Consider the following 20,497-nt stretch of genomic DNA (forward strand, 5'->3'; position numbering starts at 1 on the left):
ATCTCTTAAGGGTTAGATATAAAAGGGCAAACAAAGTAACAAGTACAGTTGTGTTGCTATTACATTTGTGAAGAGAGGAGATTGGATACAGATTTTAAAAGGAATGGTGTTTACAGTCTGATAGAATAGTAAGCATGTGATCCAACTGATTCTCAGTTGATTAGAAGTTTCAACATTGGACATTTGAAGAGGTTTAAGCGAGATCCATCTTGCTATTGCTAGTGGACGGAGCAACTGCATAGATTCAACTCCTCGTTAGCTCATAGATGCTTCCGTAAATAGCTTGACGAATTTCAGTTCTTTAGATTCGTTGTGTTTGGAAGAGTTTTTCTAGCTTTAAAAAAAAAAGAAAAAATCTCTTTTTCTTTCTCTCTCGGTATCTATATATGCATATCAAATTATCGCCAAGCTAACATGGCAGTCCAGAAAAATAGGACGAATGCTGCCGTTGATTAGCTCCAAAAGGCCATCGCCTCCATCTAGCTATGTGACACACAAAACTCTGTCCATTACGACCTCCCCTGTTCAAAGGTTATAATGGACACAGGTTCGTGTGTCACATAGCTAGCTAGATGATATCTTGTTGCTGTTATGCAAAAGTGTCATAAATCCAAAATGTTACTTTGTAGTTTCACCATTCCATAACAAAACCATTGTACTACTACACTTTGACAATTTTTGACATCTTGAAATCTTATGCAGCTGGAGATATAATTTGACGGAAAGAACTGGCTATTTATTGCAAGCAAAAATATTGAAAAAAATGCATTTGGCCAACATAATAGCAACGATATATATTAATAAAGGCAATATATTAAATATTTATCTCACCAGATGGACCACATTTTTTTTGTGTACACAAACACACGTACACAAAGAGAGGGGGTTGGGGTACATGGGTGGTGGTGAGTGACAGTAAGCTGATTGTAAAGAAATTGGTACAGTGTGTAAGCATTAAAGGAAGTTGTTTATTTTATGTATTTGTGACATTGTGCATAGGTGATTGTCCTTGATTTTTTTTTTTTCTAGAATATAGACTGTAGCGATAATAGGAGGAGTGAATAACCGAGGTAAATAAATAAATGACAGATAGTAACCTAAGCCGAAGTAAACAGAATAGCAACATTCTATCTTTATAACACCTCGCCATGAAATATAAGGAAGAAAATCCTGTTATAGCGTCCTGTCCCAGTCTGCGCAATAACTGCATTAAAAAAAAACAAAAGAATATGCAGGGGTGGGTGGGGGATATATGTATTACTCTTTACTCTTTTACTTTGTTTCAATCATTTTACTGTGGCCATGCTGGTGCACCGCCTTTAGTCGAGGAAATCGACTCCAGGACTTATTCTTTGTAAGCCTAGTACTTATTCTATCAGTCTCTTTTGCCGAACCGCTAAGTTACAGGGACGTAAACACACCAGCATCGGTTGTCAAGCGATGTTGGGGGCACAAACACACACACAAACATATACACACATACATATATATATATACACCACACACACACGACGGGCTTCTTTCAGTTTCTGTCTACCAAATCCACTCACAACACTTTGGTCGGCCCGAGGCTATAGTAGAAGACACTTGCGCAAGGTGCCATGCAGTGGGACTGAACCTGGAACCATGTGGTTCGTAAGCAAGCTACTTACCACACAACCACTCCTACGTCATATATATAAAAATTAAATCTTGTCAGACATGTTGATGGGGGGGGGGGTGAAATTGTTTGCAAGTAATTTCGACTGATACAAAACAAATAAGGTTTTTCTGCCATGAACTTTCATTAGCCTTGTTATTTTAAAGTCTCTAAGTCTTTTGATGCTAATCCATCAGAGATTTGCTTAGCGTTCTGTGATACAAATTTCCAGTTTTGAAGTGATCTAAATTAAGATTTCACTTCGTGTTCTAAACTCTAGCTTAATAACAAACATAGCAAAGTTATTTTAGTAAAAAAATTCTTCATTTGTTTCAAAATTAATCGAAAGTAAGGCAGTGCATTTCAACTGAAATATGGTAACAAAAGGGTGAAATCTTACTTGGAAGTACTTTGGAAACCTTTACTCAGCATATTGGTTTTCTACATAAGGGGGATACCCTCTTATGAAGAGATGAGGTCAACCATGGGCTTTGCATCTTTGAAGTTGTGTGAAATAAGAGAGCCTTTGCTTGAAAAACAGATATGAGTTTGTACCAGGAAGGGCATATGGCTGTAAAATAATCCCTCAGTGTTTCCTCCCCAGTGGTTCTCAGAGTTCATATGGCCCTTGGGGGTCCATAGGAGATTTTGCTGTTAAAATTTATGAGCAAGAAGTTGCTTATATTTGTACAGTGCACAAATATTTTAATTTTTTTAAATACAATTCCTAATATCTAATAATTGTCTCTACTATAGCCACAAGGCCTGAAATTTTGGGGGAGGGGACTAGTTGATTACATTGATCCCCCCCCCCCCCCCCGTTTAAATGGTACTTAATTTATCAACTCTGAAAGGAAAGGTTGACCTTGGTGGAGTTTGAACTCTGAACGTGAAGTCAGATGAAATACCTGTTTCTTTACTACCCACAAGGGGCTAAACACAGAGAGGACAAACAAGGACAGACAAACGGATTAAGTCGATTATATCCACTCCAGTGCGTAACTGGTACTTATTTAATCGACCCCGAAAGGATGAAAGGCAAAGTCAACCTCAACAGAATTTGAACTCATAACGTAACAGCAGACGAAATACCGCTAAGCACTTTAGTTGGCATGCTAACAATTCTGCCAGCTCGCTGTCTTAATAATATTTAATGCTGGAGCTAAAATAGGGCTCAGTGGCTATGAGGGCCTACCAGAATAAAATAAGAATCAAAGGGGTTCATAGATAAAAAAAAATGTTGTGAACCAAACCTCATGCTAGCATGGGAAAAGGGGCAACAACAAACTGATATATATGTAATTTAGTGCTTGTAGCTACTTCTGTCCCTTAGTTTCGTATGAGTGTCCAGGAATTTGGGCACGACAGTCATGCTTGTTTCGTCAACTGTGATGGGGTTCACTGAAGACTGGTATTTCCATCTTTTGTCATTTCCCTTCTTTCGGTTTATTGGACTGTGGCCATGCTGGGGCACCACTTTGAAGGGTTTAATCAAAGAAATCGAACCTCGTACTTATTTTCAAGTTTGGCATTTATTCTCTAGGTGTGCTTTACTGAGCTGCTAAGTTGCAGGGACATAAATGAACCAACACCAGTTGTTAAGTGATGGTGGAACAAACACAAAACATGCTGCATACACACACACACATATATCACAGGCTTCCACACAGTTTTCATCTACCAAATTCACTCGCAAGACACTGGTTAGTCTGTGGCTATAGAAGACACTTGCCTAAGGTGCTGCCCAGAGGGGGCTAGATTTATTTATTTTTTTTTTCATCATTAATGTCTTTGACTACATTAACTCTGCCATCCCTTTTTAAAGGAAACAGTTGGGTAAGGTTTCAGGGAGATTGGCTGCTATTTCTAGCAGGTGGAATGACGACATGGTGGCTTGTTAAACATGCTGTTGTCTGTTGGGTGAGACTTGGATTTTTTTTTTATAAAATATTAAAAAAAATTTTTTAGTGTTGGAGTAAATATGTTAGAGCAATGATAATGAAAATTAGTGCAATTTGTCACAAATAATTTACAGTTATTGAATAACTACCACATTGGATACATAAATTATGTTTCAGTCTAGCAACTAGCCGAGCTAACTGCCAAAGTTTGTAAGCTAACGAGGACAGCTTGGTCAGGGTCATTTTGAATGCTAGAAATAGCAGTCAAATCTCCTTTACATTGCTGTATTACCTTAAAAAAGACATTGGACAATGCAGTTTCAGATCAAATGGCTTGTATTTGATTATAGTTTACTTAACCCTTTCATTACCAGCCCAGCTGAGACTGGCTCTAGCTCTGTAGTACAAATGTCTTGTTTTCATAAGTTCTGAATTAAAATCTTCCACAAAACCTTAGTCACAATTTATGTTCCTAACACTAGCTGAATGATAACTAAGTTATCTTACTAAATTCTTTGTTATGTTTAAAGGCTGCTAAATATTTAGCAGCCTTTCACCCATCTTTATTTTTATGTTGTGGGTTCAAATTCTGTGGTGGTCAACTTGGATTTCGTCCATTTGGATTCGATGTAATAAGTACCAGTTGAGCGCTGGGGTTACGGCTTTGTGCCAAAATTTGAATTTAGGGCAGCAAGCCGGGAGAATCGTTATCATGCCAGACAAAATTCTTAGTAGCATTTCTTCCAATTTCGCATTCCAAGTTCAAATCCTGCTCGTGTTGACTTTGCCTTTTTATCCCTTCAATGTCGATAAAATAAGGTACCAGTGTTGCACTGGGGTCAGTGTAAATTACTTGCTTTTCTCCCTGGAGAGAATGCTGGCCTTGTGCCCATATTTGAAACCAATATTACAAACGCGTTGAATCTATTTGGAAATCTAATTAGCAGATTTGACCAAACTTGTTTTTTTACCACCATCCTTTCAATTTTCTGTGGCGCAGTACGAGCAGTTTGTGTATCAAAAGTAGTCTGTGTTCAATTCATTTTACTTTTATCGTTGTCTGCAGTCATCAGAGTGGGACTGCAGCCAAGTCGAAGGGTTTGAAGCTTGTAGCAGCAACCGGAATCAATTGATAACAATACACCATTAACTGATGCAATGTACACAATTTCGTAATAACACACTAAATATACAGTGCGTTTCTGTACTCTTTTAGTCTCTTTTACTTGTTTCAGTCATTTGACTGTGGCCATACTGGAGCACCACCTTTAGTGGAGCAAATCGACCCCAGGACTTATTCTTTGTAAGCCTAGTACTTATTCTAACGGATCTCTTTTGCCGAACCGCTAAGTTACGGGGGAGCAAACACACCATCGGTTGTCAAGCAATGTTGGTGGGGGGGGGGACAAACACAGACATACAAACACATACACACATACATATACATATATATGATGGGCTTCTTTCGGTTTCCGTCTATCAAATCCGCTCACAAGGCTTTGGTCAGCCCGAGGCTATAGCAGAAGACACTTGCCCAAGGTGCCATGCAGCGGGACTGAACCTGGAACTATGTGATTTGTAAGCAAGGTACTTACCACACAACCACTCCTGCACCCATACACACATATGTATATTTGTGTGTGTGTGTGTGTGTATGTATGTATGTATGTATATATATATATACACACACACACACACACACAAGCACACATGCATTCTCTTATTTTATTCATTGAATTGTAACCATCCTGGGACACCACCATGCTGGGTTTAGTCTATCAAATTGCTACCCCATAAGTGTTTATTTAGCCTGGTATTTATTCAATCTCTTTTTGTTGAACTGTCAAGTTATTGGAATGCCAGTAAACTGAAGCTAGTTGTCAGATGGTGAGGGGAAATTCACACACACATGGAGAACTGGCTTAGAAAACTCATTTCCCAAGTCCTGTATACAGGAATCTAACCTTAAACAATGTCATTATTATGCAGACTTCTTAACCATGCAACCATACCTGCACCTATTTATGTATGTATGTCTATCGTGCTGTGCCGTGATCATTTAATTGTCCAATTTTCTATGGCTGGGTCCCCTTCTTATTGCCAACCCCTTGCCTGCTTCCAACTAAGGTAATATTTTCTAATAGATAGACATGTTTTCCACAGAAGACTGGAAATGAACAACTTGGCTTGTATAATGATAAAGTACATTTACAGCCATCATGTGATATCAAGATGATGCTATGTACTCATGCATGCAGCTTCAGTCAGCCTGGGCCTGTAGTAGAAGACACTAGCCCAGGGTGCCATGTAGTGGGACGGCACCCATGACCACATGGTTAGGAAGCAAATTTCTTAACCACACAGCCATGCCTGCATTTATACACATGCATGGACACACACACATATATAATATATATATATATATATATATATATATATACACACACACACATACACTTACTACCACACACACATACATATATATATATATATATATATATATATATATATTATATATATACTTACTACCATGCACACATACACACACATATTAGGACTGACAAGTGGCAAAATACTCATGACTCATTCACCCTATGCCAGCATGTAAAAACAGACATAAAATAGTGGTGTTATCCATATAAACACACATTTTTATATATATATATATATATATACACACACATGCTTGCAATCTACTGGAATGTTCATCTATGACTGTTATGGCAAAATAAACTATTTCTAAGTCTGGTTGTGCAGTCTCAAATGTATATGTAATGCCTTCCAGGTGTTGGAAATCTGAAGTCTGTAGTTGAGTTGGCTAGACACGTATTCTGTCTGCAGATAACGGCTTCTGCTGAATAGCTTTCAGTGATACAAGTGGAATGTCAGTTATGTTCTCTGTACACTTCACTGTACCTGCTGCACAGCCTTCTGGTCAGATATGGAATTGCTCGCTTACCACTACAGCAATGCAGTGGTAGATAAGAATGTTATCAGTTCTATACCACTGAAGTAGCTAAAATAAATAAATACATAGAAAGGGTTATCTTACTTTAGCACCCTAAGGCAATACAACCATTATTTGATCAGTCTTTGTAGAACTGCTGTTCTCTGTAATGTGGAAGTTTACTGTATTTGGTGGCATAAAAGATTCACAGACATGATAGATGCCTCCCAATTTTAGCAGAATGCATCATCATCATCATTTAGCGTCCGTTTTCCATGCTAGCATGGGTTGGACGGTTCAACTGGGGTCTGGGAAGCCAGAAGGCTGTACCAGGCCCAGTCTGATCTGGCAGTGTTTCTACGGCTGGATGCCCTTCCTAACGCCAACCACTCCGTGAGTGTAGTGGGTGATTTTTACGTGCCACCGGCACGGAGGCCAGTCAGGGCGACGCTGGCAACGGACACGGTCGGGTAGTGCTTTTTAGGTGCCACCAGCACGGGGGCCAGGTGAGGCTGGCAATGGCCACGATCGGATGGTGCTTTTTACGTGCCACCGGCACGGAGGCCAGTCGGGGCGGCGCTGGCAACGGACACGGTCGGGTGGTGCTTTTTACGTGTTACCGGCACGGGGGCCAGGCGAGGCTGGCAACGGCCATGATCGGATGGTGCTTTTTACGTGCCACCGGCACGGATGCCAAAAATGGTTGTTGTGCCATAAGGCTTAAGGAAGGCCCGATTTCGCATATAGGATTTGGGGTGACCTTTTTTTTTTCTATGGTGAGAGGGGCATTTTTGTGGGGCAGGAGGGTATCTTACATGCCATTATATGTGGTAAATGAAAATGGTTGATATTACTTTACTGCTGTTGATAGAAATTGTATAAAGTGGAACCAATTTATTAATTCTATCATCTGCAATAAGCACAGGCATGGCTGTGTGGTAAGGAGCTTGTTTCCCAATGATGAGGTTCTGGGTTCAGTCCCACTATGTGGCACCTTGAGCAAGTGTCTTCTCCTATAGCTTTGGGCCAACCAAAGTATTGTGAATGGATTTGGTAGACAGAAGCTGAAAGAAGCCCATTGCATATATGTATGTATATGTTTGTGTGTGTCTGTTCCCCCACCACTGCTATCCCCATAACTTAGTGGTTCAGCAAAAGAGTCCGATAGAATAAGTACCTGGTTTAAAAAGAAATAAGTACAAGGGTTAATTCATTTGGCTTAAAAGACATTGATGGCGGTGCCCCAGCATGGCCGCAGTCAAATGACTAAAATGGATAAAAGATAAAAGTTAATATTCTTTGGATATCTTGGCTGCTTCTGTAGCCATGATAGTTTCAATATACATCACACTTGCCAAACTGCAAATTCTCGTGTAGATTAACTCAGTGTTGATGATCAAAGCCATTTCTGATGTGTTCTTTTCAAACTTGACATTAAAATTGATATGGACAGTTATGGTTGGAGAGTATAAAATAGTGTACATCCTTTCAATATTTTGCCAAATCTCTATGAATCTCTGGTATTATATTCCTGGAAATAGTGTCTGAATGAATCTCTCTCATTCACCTTTTCTTTAGATGTCTGACTTAAGTGTGCTTTCACCTGTATACCATGAAGATATCACAAAGTAAAGGTGCTGATCAACCATCTTAACCTATCAATTCTTAGATTATTCCAGTGCCTAAGAGATGTTTGCTGTTGCTTGTCAAGGGTGGTTGGTGTATGTTGGTCAGAACGTCTTAAGATCCAGTTATATCATTGGAATTCTCGTGATGGTAGAAGTTTCAAATGTAACTCGATCTCTACCGAATCGTAATTGACGAACAACAAGGGGCGGGGGGACATGTGAAAATATTGTGTTTATCTTTATATAGCAGTGAAACCTGACCCATGAAAAAAAAAAAACAAAAAACAAAAAAAACCACACAGCGAGGAACAAGTTGAGCATGAAATGTTAATGATTCAAGTTATATGTGAAAGTATTTGATACAGGCAAACCAGATTATTGGAGTAATTTTGACATGTAAACACAAAGGAAGGTATATGTTGAGCAAAGAGGTGTCATGTTATTAGTGGTATGGTGGTATGCTCTGTATGGTTAGATGATCGTGTATACTTTTGTCAGATGGTATTATATACAACAGACTTTCTGCTCTAATAATTTAATTTCAAGCCTTTTTTACAAAGACTAACAATTAGCTGGAGCAGACTGCAAAAGGTTTCAGAAATAAAATGGGGGCAAATGAAACAGAATTATGCAGGTATCTAGACCCATCTAATCTTTGACAGTATCCATAAATATTGTAGGGTCTTGCATATGTAATCTAGTTACCGTCTCCAGTATGCTGTGCGTGAGAAGACCCGGCAGGACAAGTGAGACCATAACCCATGGCCTCAGTCCACTTATGCATGCCTTTCCTTCTTGGGCCACAAAACTCTACTTGTGAAGACCTGTTGAGGCAAGTGAAAATCAAAAATCAAAATCAAAATCGTTCAACATCAATGGAAATTGTAGCTGTGATACCAGTGCCGGTGGCACATAAGAGAACCATCCGATCGTGGCCGTTTGCCAGCCTCGTCTGGCAACTGTGCCGGTGGCACGTAAAAAGCACCCACTACACTCATGGAGTGGTTGGCGTTAGGAAGGGCATCCAGCCGTAGATCAGACTGGGCCTGGTGCAGCCTTCTGGCTTCCCAGACCCTAGTTGCACCGTCCAACCCATACCAGCATGGAAAGCGGATGCTAAACTATGATGATGATGAGTATCGTTTGTCTCAAGAGTTTTGTTTAAAATCTAACAAGGAACATAAATTTACCAAGACCAGTTGACTGAAATTGTTTTTAGACAAAAAGATCAGTGTTTGTGGGTGTGAATCTGGTCTGTAAAGCCAACTAGGGAAAGTAAGACCGGTTTCAGTCTTATTAAACCTTCTCAGTGAACCATATTCTCCACACTCTACAAGACAAAGCACCCTCAGAAATTAGTTGCATGCATAACCCTAAGGTGATCAACTACACATTTCGTATGTTTCACCTAAGTGTATTACTGCATTGACCATTGGTCACAATGTACTCCCTTGCATTGTTGTAGCTTTCAAATGATGCCACTCCTCCTGGCTAAAGGCAAGCAGGCCAACATTCCCTCTGCATAACCATTTTACAGCTGAGTGGACTGGAGCAACATTATTAAATGAAGCATTTTTGGTCTGAGAACTGAAACCATGATCTTGTGGTTGAAAGTACAACACCCTAACCACTAGGCCACTAATTTATGTAGAGAACACCCCTTGGCCATACTGTTACTATCCATGATTAGCAACATTGTTTCGACTGATTTTTACATGTATTGATCACTCTTTGTCTTGCCAAAATTTAAATTGATTGGAAATGGAGTCAGCTTCTTCGTTTGTTCCTAGATTTTAAATACTCCTGTGAACAGGGAGTTTGTGTCTACTAATTGTATGGATATTCTCAAAGTTGATCAGTTTTTCCACTCTCTCTATATTATGTATCTTCTACTTGTTTCAGTCATTGGATTGCAGCCATGCTGGGGCACTACCTTCAAAGGTTAAGTTGAATAAATTGACCCCAGTACTTTATTTTTGTATATATATATATATTTTAAAGCCTGGTGCTTATCTGTTGGTGTCTTTTGCTGAACTGCTAAGTGACTGACTGGTTATTCAAGTAGTGGGGAACAAACACAAAAACCACATGTGTGTGTATACACACACACACACACACACACACACACACATGTAATGAGCCTTCACACAATTTCCATTTACTAAATTCTCTCACAAGGCATTGGGTTGCCCTGGGGCTGTAAGTAGACACTTGCCCAAGGTGCTGTGCAGTAGGACTGAACCCCTAACCACATGGTGTTGCAAAGCAAGCTTCTTAACCACACAGCCATGCCTGCACCTATGTCAAACCTCACCCCATTTGTATGTAATATGCAAAACACTCCTAAGAGGTTTTTCCCAACTTCATGTTGTCCATGTATGAATAAAGACTGTTAATTAATGAACATTGTTGATTTATGAACAGAGGCTGTTAATTAATGTTGTGGTACCTAGTTTGACATTCTCTCCACCTGTGAAAAGTCACTTTTTGCTGTCACTTTATATGGTCTTACTGGAACTAGACAGTTTCTTTTAATGACAATTGCTATGGCAATCAATGACAGCTGATGTGATATCGTCTTGTTCTATTTTAAACAGTGTGCAACTGTCAGGTGCAGCTGCATATTCTTTGCATACGTCAACTAAGCTGACGTATGCAAGGAACATACGATCTGCCGTTGACCTCTGTAAACATAATGACAGTTGCTTGTCACGTAGAGAGAGAGAGTAGAGAAAATATTTAAACTTGAGGGGCGATTATAGGAAATATTTAAACACAGATTAACTTGCTGAAGAGTTTCTTTTTTAAACTCGGATTGGACAAAGTTGTTGAACAAACACCTGTGATGTGGCTGAACATAGCAGTGAAAGCAAAAACAAATTCCTCAAGATTTATACCAAACAAGGTGGTCGTTACACTTTCTCTCGAGTATTTAAGAATCTAGTCATGGATATTAGATTAAAAAGAAAAGCCAGATTGTACATAGAAACCGTGACAAATTTGTGTTAGCATTGGTGAGTGCATTAATTGTCATTGAAAGGTGACATTAGCAGCCTGAGGTTGTGCTGAGTGTAGGGATTAGTTGAATAGGATAGTTTTGAATTTGTCATCTCTGCAAATTAACAAAACCAGTTTTATTCACCTGGACTGAATGAACTATCATCATCATCGTTGTCTTCATTTTTTACGTCTGTTTTTCTATATCTGCTTGAGTCGGGCAAGTTTTGTTTCAACCGTAACATCTTGCCACTTGATGCAGTCTGGCCTCTTCACCGCTTCTTCCCATGTCTTTGCTAGTAAGGTCACAAAGTAACTCACAAGACCCCTCAAATGAGAGGAGAATTGAGGGAGCTAGATTTGTGCCAGGTGAGTTACTTTGTGACCTTACTAGCAACAGTGCCATGTAAAAAGCACCCAGCACACTCTGTAAAGTGGCTGGTGTTAGGAAGAACATCCAGCCATAGAAACCATGGAGCTTGAGTGCAGTCATCTGGTTCACCAGCTTCTGTTAAACTGCCCAACCCATGCCAGCATAGAAAATGATGATGATAATGACATTTGAACTGGTGTTCTCATTTAGGCTGTTACTGTCCCATATTTCAGTTGTCATATTCTTTTGCCTTCTTTGGGCGTCTGTCATATTCAATAATGTTTTCAGAATTTGGAACGAACCTTTTAATTTCATAATGAGGACACTTGTCTTCATTATATCAGTCTATAGTAAATTAATGACAAAAATTTCTCTTCTCAGAAATTCAAACAAAATAGTTTTTGTTTTTCTGTTGGAATGTGAAAACTTGACAATTGTTACAAATTAAATGGCTTTACATTAATCTACTAAAATTTAACTAACCTTTTTGTTTTATAGTTACCATTGTAATTAATGCTGTTATGCAGTGTGAGACTACTCTGTTATAATATACATTGTATCCAAATTTTTGTGTCATTTGTGTATGCATAGCTGTATGGCTTGCTTTTCAGCCACACAGTTCCAAGTTCAGTCCTGTGTGGCACCTTGGCCGACCTAAGCTGTGAGAGTGGATTTGCTGGACAGAAACTGAAAGGAGGGATGTGTATGCATGTTTGTGTGTCTGTGTGTCCTTGTTTAGACATCATGTGATAGTTGTGAGTGTCATTGCCATACAAGTGAGGGTGTGTGTTTCCAATCTGCTGTAAAAACCACGTTTGGTCATGGGGCCTTATTTACCTTTGCTTGGAAACAGGTGAGGGTTGGTGACAGGAAGGGCATCCGGCTGTAGAAAATCTGACTCAAAACAATTCTGCCTGACCCATGCAAGCATAAGAAAGCAAACACTAAATGATGCATGTGTAAAGGGGTTTTTTTAAGCATACAATTGGCTTGCTATACCTATTCCTTTACTACCCACAAGGGGCTAAACATAGAGGGGACAAACAAGGGCAGACAAATGGATTAAGTCGATTACATCGACCCCAGTGCGTAACTGGTGCTTAATTTATCGACCCCGAAAGGATGAAAGGCAAAGTCGACCTCAGTAGAATTTGAACTCAGAACGCCACGGCGGACGAAATACCACAAAGCATTTCACCCGGCGTGCTAACGTTTCTGCCAGCTCACCACCTTCTTGGCTTGCTATACCATTAACTCTCTTCTTACTTATAATCCTTCTTCGTTCTCTGTTTACTCACTAAAGATTTAATTTCTTTTGTCATTTCAGGCTGGCTATGTGGTTCCAGTGCCCTCTTTATGGAGTCATTAACAGAAGAACAAGTTGCTAAAGACTGTGCAAAAGTTCTGGCAAGTTCCTTCAAAACCCAAACATTCCATTGCCCAAAGTCATTCGGTATGTAGACGCATTTCCTTACATCTGAATGTGTGTTGCATGTAATAAAATAGTGGGATTGCTTAAAGGATAGGCTATTTTTATTTCCTACTTTTTAATTTGTTTTTCTAACTTAATATTTAAATTAATACCAAATAAGATATAGCTCCAATGGGAAGTCAGCCACAAGAAGATTCAACTTTGAAATGAGTGTCATTGCCATACAAGTGAGGTTGTGCATTTTCAGTCTGCTGTAAAAACCACGTTTGGTCATCATCATCGTTTAATGTCCGTTTTCCGTGCTAGCACGGGTTGGACAGTTCGACCAGGGTCTGGGAAGCCAGGTGGCTGCACCAGGCTCCAGTCTGATCTGGCAATGTTTCTACAGCTGGATGACCTTCCTAATGCCAACTGCTCCATGAATGTAGTGGGTGCTTTTTATTTGCCACCGGTACAGGTGCCAGGGAAGGCTGGCAGCGGCCACGACTGGTTGGTGCTTTTTACGTGCCACCGGCATCACCTTTACTTGGAAACGGGTGAGGCGGTGAGCTGGCAGAAACGTTAGCACACCAGGCTAAATGCTTAAGGGTATTTCGTCTGCTGTTACGTTCTGAGTTCAAATTCCGCCGAGGTCGACTTTGCCTTTCATCCTTTCGGGGTCGATTAAATCTGTTTGTCTGTCCATGTTTGCTCCCTCTGTGTGTAGCCCCTTGTGGGCAATAAAGAAATAAAATTCAACTTTGAAACTCAAACCAAGGACTTCAGCAAAGCCCTCTGCCAACATGTCTGCGCTTCTGCATGTTTTACTGAAGTTGTGATGGCACATGACTTAATGGTTAGAGTATTCAGCACACAGTCATGGGTTCAATTCCTGGTGGCACATTGTATCCCTGAACAAGACCTTTTATTTCATGTTCCTCCAGTCCATGCGTCTGGATCCAGGTATGCAAAGTTAGTAAACTTTGAGCAGTCCATAGAAGGTTTAAAAAAAAACAACTTTCAGGAACAATGGTGGTTTGTTGATGTAGAAGCTTGTAAGCTTTTCCCATATTGATATTTGATAAACTGGAAAATGTTATTTTATAGTTTATGGTTAGCAACTACGGTTGCTATGTATACAACCGTATATGTCACCTGGATTTTGCCTGCTCTATTCCCTAAATTTGATTTTATATATATATATATATATATAAGAAAAAAACCACCTTTTATCAATTCAAAATGAACAATTAAATTACACCATCTAGAAAATTACATATAACACGTGTTGTTAGTCTACCAAATATATATGTTTTTATTATATTTTGTGAAATTTTATTTAGTATTTCTGAATTGAATTTTTCCCTGTTAGTTAGGAATAACATTCCCTCAAATAATTATTACATATATGCACACACCATATGCTAGCTTTACTGAATGGTTTTTTTATTTTTTCTGTTTCAGTACAAGATGGGGCAACAATCCATACACTCGTGGTTCCTATAGCTACATCCATATCCATTCACACATCGAAGATATCTACACCTTACAGGAACCATTGCAAAGCCTGCACAGTAACAGTGTAAGTTTTAATACCTCTATCCATAATATTTACCTGAGCTAGTGCAGCTAACGAGGTCGTTCATTTGGAAATGACTGTAGCAAACAAAAGAAAAAAACAAATGGAAATAATTAAAAACACAAAAAAAGCTGCTCACTACATAACCTGCACAAACTGCCTACTAGTTTCCAATAATTTTTGTCATTTTATGCAAAAATTATTGGTGTTTAAGCCGGCCATATCCGGCCCAAATATCCTACATGTTTTACATTCAAACTGGCCATATCTAGCCCCTCACACCTAACCTACATTGACATTCTAAGAATAAACTATCACACCATTGAAACTTCAAAGCTGTAAGATAATGTATGATTAATTGAAAATAATTTGAGTGAAAAAAAAGTATTACATTTAACAGAGTAATCTGAACATCATCATCCTCATCATCATCATCATCATCATCATCATCATCATCATTATCATCATCATCATCATCATCATTATCATCATCATCATCGTTTAACGTCCGTTCTCCATGCTGGCATGGGTTGGACGGTTCGACCGGGGATCTGGGAAGCCAGAAGGCTGCACCAGGCTCCAGTCTTATCTGGCAATGTTTCTACAGCTGGACGCCAACCACTCCGTGAGTGTAGTGGGTGCTTTTTACGTGCCACCGGCACAGGTGCCAGGCGAGGCTGGCAACGACCACGTTCGGATTGGTGTATTTTACGTGCCACCGGCATGGAAGCCAGTCGAGGCGGCGCTGGCATCGGCCAACCCGGGTCAGCTCTGATTAGGCAGACCTTTGATTAAAATGCATTATTGCCCCGACCATCTTAAATGTTTTGTGAGTATGTAGGTTACATTATCTAATTGCTTTATTATTATTATTATTATTATTTAACCTTTTAGCATTTAAACTGTCTGTATTTGGCCCAGATATTCTACCCCTGTTCAAACCAGCCATATCTGGCTTCTCATACCTACTCTACAATGTCAGTCTATAATTAAACAACTACTTGTTGAAATCTTGAAGTTATGAAATAATGCACAATTCTTTTAGAATGCTAAAGAGTTAACCCTTTTGCATTGAAGCCAGCCATATCGGGCCCAAATATTCTACCTGTTTTATGTTCTTCAGAGTGGCTAGATCCAGCCTCTTGCACCTATCCCACAATGTAATTCTAAAAATAAACAATCACAGCATCGAAATCTTGAAGCTACGAGGATTTGGTTGATCCAAGGCTATAGTAGAAAGACACTTTCCCAAGGTGTCACACAGTGGGTCTGAACTAGGAACCATATGGTTGGGAAGCAAGCTTCTTAACTACACAGCCACATCTGCACTCTGTATATATATGTGTGTGTGTGTGTGTGTGTGTATATATATATATATTATATATATATATATATATATATATATATATATATAAAAATGTGTGTTGTCATTGGACTCTGCTGGGGCACTATCTTGAAGGGTTTAATTAAATAAATCAATTACAGTACTTGTTTTTGAACCTGTTATTTTGGCAGGCTGTTATCAGAACATAAACAAACCAACACAGGCTGTCAAACAGTGGGTTGGTGGGAGACGCACACACACACACTACTGGCTTCCACAACCAAATTCATTCACAAGGCATTGGTCAGCCCAGGGCTATAGTAGAAGGCACTTGTTCTAGGTGCCAGACAGTGGGATTGAAGCCAAAACTATATGGGTTGCAAAGCAGTCTTTCTAACCACTCAGCCATCCCTGTCCCTTTTATATATCTTCTTGCTTGAACTGTTCTAGTGTGTAATTGTCTTATATTTTTTTTTCTCCTTTTCTATTTCAGCCTCAAGTGTTATTCGCAGGTGAAGCCACTCATGAGTGTTTTTACTCTACCACGCACGGGGCCCTGTTGACAGGCTGGAGAGAAGCAGAGAGGATAAAAGACATGTACACTTTGACGACTTCATCGTCGTCGTCTTCATCACCCTCCAAAACTACAATATCCTCCACAGCTGCTTGTTGCCCAACACCTGTGGTCGCATCGTAGTAGTGATTGCTTCTTCTCTCTCTCTCTCTGAGATTTTTTTTTTTCCATTTTTTTTTTCCTGTTGTCACCAGCTGGGTTGGGTAGACCTCCATTTATAAAAGGTGACAATCAGCAAAGAAGGGAAAGGAAGTCTCCAAGGGGTTGGAGCAAGGACGGGACAAGACAAAACAAGACAGAATAAGACGGGACAGGGCAGTGAAACGAAAAGCAACGGAGGAACAGAGGAGCAAGTGGAATTTAAATTCTCCGATTAATGTTGCCTCGTGTATTGTTCATTCTGACATACAGACTGCCTGAACGTGTCCTCAGATCAGGGTCCTTCTGTCTGTTTGTATAGAATGAGTTTCCCTCTATGACTGCAATAATTTTTTTTTTTGCAAGTATAGAAGCAGTAATTTTTTTTTTTTTTGGTGTGCCTATAGATGCCATGTCTACAACTTAGTTCACACGTGACTAGGTGTATATGAATTATTATACTGCAAGGGAGATTGTTTTCCACTTACCTATAATTTAACTGGTCGAGATCATTGATAGGTTATTGAATGTCTGTATGCATCTGTTGTGATTAGCTCTCAGGTGCGTTTAGGTAATTAGGTACAATTAAAATACGCAGGTATCTATATTCATAAGTGTGTGCATGTGTATACAATAAAACATTTCTCATGGATAGTGACTCATAGCTGCATTTTTTTTTTAAATTTTAAATACTGATTCTTAGACGTTTTGTTTCAACACTCAAGTTTATTATATGCTAATATTTCAACCAACAAACTCCTGTACAGATGCCGATGAGGGAGTCACCACAACTACACTTTATGTGTTAGGTATAGCATTTAAATCTCCCTTATATATATCCTGTCCTGAAAGGGAACGGAGACGCGTTGGATAATGTAGTTCTAGATGTACAGGATAGTCATAGCTGTAAAATGCCTTTGATCTGAGATTTGATCACTTAGGACAGGCCCGGGGTTTAACACAACTGTGTATGTGTGTGTGTATTTCTATACTTAACTGATAGGGACTTTGCGGGGACACAATGAGAGAAACGAGTGCTGGATGACTTTTTCTCGTGTCTTCCCTTTGTCTTAAAGTATCCACAAACATATTCTTCGATCAATTCTAGCTTAATTGTATGTGTATATACATATAAATATATGTGTATATACATATAAATATATGTGTATATATATGTAAATATTTTCTGTATTTATCTAAAAAACAAAATATATATATATTCTTGTAGATTTGCATGCTACATTTCTACATAGTCAGAAGTGTGTGTGTGTGTGTGTGTGTATGTATGTATGTATGTATGTCTGTATGTATGTGTGTGTGTGTGCATCCACTTGTATATGTTGAAGCATATCTACATTATAATGACTGCATGTGCAGTCATAAATACAGCTGCATGTCTAAATGTGCACATTTCATTTACATTTTGAAAGCTGTGTGTGTGTGTATGTATGTGTGTGAGTGCTGCTGTTCAGCACATTCGTTGGGTCTCAAGCTTAAAGCACTTGTAGGCTGTATGCATATATCTCTCTCGTGTGTTTTTACAAAATATATGTATATATATATAAAAAAATTGGGTGCATTTTTATTATTTAAAATGTCAAAGATGTAACATCCTCAACTTTTTTCTTTCTTTCTTTCTTTTTTTTTCTTTTTTTTTTTTTTTTTGAAATATATAATTTCCTTCGTTAAAGATCCTCATCACCACAAATTTCCTTTCCTCTTTTCTTGTTAGAATTAAGGCCAAAAATGTACAGGTGTAACATGGCTTAGTAATTACAATAATACTAGGTTTCCCCACTTGTGGCTGTTGAGTTCATATCTAACTTTACATGTGTGGGCCCTTTTGGTTTTTGTTTTGTTGATTTTTTTTTTTCCCCTTCTACCCCTTAAGGCAAGATTTTTCACTCTGGTCAGCTTACAAAATAAATGCCCAGGCTGATTGAAATTATTTATTACTAATAGAAAAGCAGTGATGGAGTTGCAGAAACCTTGATGCCAAATGTAAAAATACCTTGTGCTATTTTGGTTCCATCCTTCCCACATTCTGTGCTCGAATCCAGCTGAGATCAACTTTGCCTTTTTATCCTTCTGGGGTGTTCAACAGAACAAAGTACCAGTCAATCGATTTCTAGGGTGGGGAGAATCAATACAATAAAGCACCAGTCAGTCACCTGTTCCTGCTCCTCAAAAATTTTTTTTTTTTTTGCCAGTGTAAGAAATTGTTAATATTAATCAGTTAGAAACAATGCTAGGAGACAGGTGCAATGAGTAGTGATATATATACACATACACACATACAAGTATTAAATATGTATGTATACAAATAAGGTAAAAATAGAATGACTAGTTATAGTAGGTGAGTGTGAGGTAGTGGACTTGCTTCCACCTGCTGGTTTAAATGCCTCGTACATACATGGTCATTGTGCTGGCTTTAACCCTTTGGCACTTAAACTGGCCATATCTGCCCCAAATATTGTGTGTTTTGTGTTCAAACTGGCTGGATCCAGCCTCTCACACCTACTCAATAATGTCATCCTGAAAATAAGCAGTCACATCATTGAAATCTTGAAGCTTCGAGAATAATACAGCGATTAGTTCAAAGCGATGTAAATATATAAACATTAGATTGCAAAGAGCCCTCAGAGTGTTGATGGGTTAAATTTAAACCAGTTGTGAATCTGGGTGTCTAACCTTGCACGTTTACATCACATGATGGTTAATATACCCTGGTTTTAATCAGGGTGGCGTTTGTCCACATGACACTTGATAAACTTCCTTTGTGTATGTATGTATGTGAATACATAACAATGTGGGTATAAATGCCTACAGAAGGAAGGGTATTTGATATATTAGGACTTTATTTATTCATCCAAAAGTTAACCCTCATTGCAACTTAGAATCCCACAGGCTCGGGTGTATGTACATATATACATTGAGAGATTCATTTGAAGCTGATGGTTCACTCCATTGCTTCTTAATTTCTTGCAATGTGTGTGTGGTGGCATTTGGAAGGTAATCTAGCCATAGAAACCATACCAAAACCGACCTGTAGCCTGGACAGTACTTCTGCTGGACATCTCCTGTCAACCTGCCAACTCATACCAGCATGGAAAACAGACATTAAATGATATATATGTCTCCAAATGTGCGTGCCTAAATTTAAAACAAATTTTGTTTTACCAGACTTAGAACTGTTCCCCACCACTTCCCACTTTTCCGCATCAGCTGGTTTTCATCCTAATGCAACAATCTGGAGCTAATTTGACTCTCTCCACGCTGCCCACCTCCCTCCATCCTTCCCAATGATTTGAACTAGGCTAAAAATAAAAGGCTTGTATATAGGGGTGTGTGTGTGGTGGTCTTTCTGTCTCATCACCTCCACCACCACCCTCTCTCTCTCTCTCTCTTTCTCTTCTATTTCTTTAGCAATGTGATGAGTGAGTGTAAAGCATTATGTCAGAAGACCTAAAGGACCTTGAAGTGTTTGGTTCCATCTCGACATTTCTAAGTCCAGATCTCACAGCAGACACCTTTTGTCTCTCTTCCTTCTGGAGTCAGTAAAGTAAACCTCAGTAAATTGGTCCTGCTCTTAAAGTAACGAAAATTATATGTATCAGTCAATATCTTTCCACCAGTGTTTGGCTTTGTGCCTTATTATTATTATTTTTATTATTAAGGTGGTAAACTTGTCTGAACCATTAGAACACCAGACAAAATGCTTAGCATTTCTTCCAGATATGTGTGGAGTTGAAATTCCAACGAGTCTGACTTTGCCTTTTGTCCTTTTGGGAGTTGATGAATATTGGGGTCGATGTAATCTACTTGCATCTCTCACTAAAATTGATGGTCCTGTGCCAAAATTTGAAATCATTGTTATTTATTATTATTATTATTATTATTATTATTAAGGTAGTGAGCTGTCAGAATTGTTAGCATGATGGACAAACCGCTTAAGTAGCATTTCGTCTGATTTACATTCTGGGTTC

The 20,497-nt window shown here is 39.0% G+C and overlaps 1 protein-coding gene across 1 annotated transcript in view; it reads left to right on the top strand.

The window, feature by feature from the left end:
- LOC115218916 (spermine oxidase-like) overlaps nucleotides 1-19,970 on the top strand; it is a 57,851-nt gene extending 37,881 nt beyond the window's left edge. Inside the window, 5 exon segments of the mRNA XM_036509183.1 lie at nucleotides 12,813-12,890; nucleotides 12,893-12,938; nucleotides 14,361-14,478; nucleotides 16,293-17,485; nucleotides 17,769-19,970. Of these exon segments, the coding sequence (XP_036365076.1) occupies nucleotides 12,813-12,890; nucleotides 12,893-12,938; nucleotides 14,361-14,478; nucleotides 16,293-16,496 (446 nt within the window). The 3' untranslated portion in view covers nucleotides 16,497-17,485; nucleotides 17,769-19,970.
- Nucleotides 19,971-20,497: the final 527 nt, after the last annotated feature.

Source organism: Octopus sinensis, linkage group LG14 (assembly GCF_006345805.1).
Source record: "Octopus sinensis linkage group LG14, ASM634580v1, whole genome shotgun sequence".
In the NCBI taxonomy this organism is placed as follows: domain Eukaryota; kingdom Metazoa; phylum Mollusca; class Cephalopoda; order Octopoda; family Octopodidae; genus Octopus; species Octopus sinensis.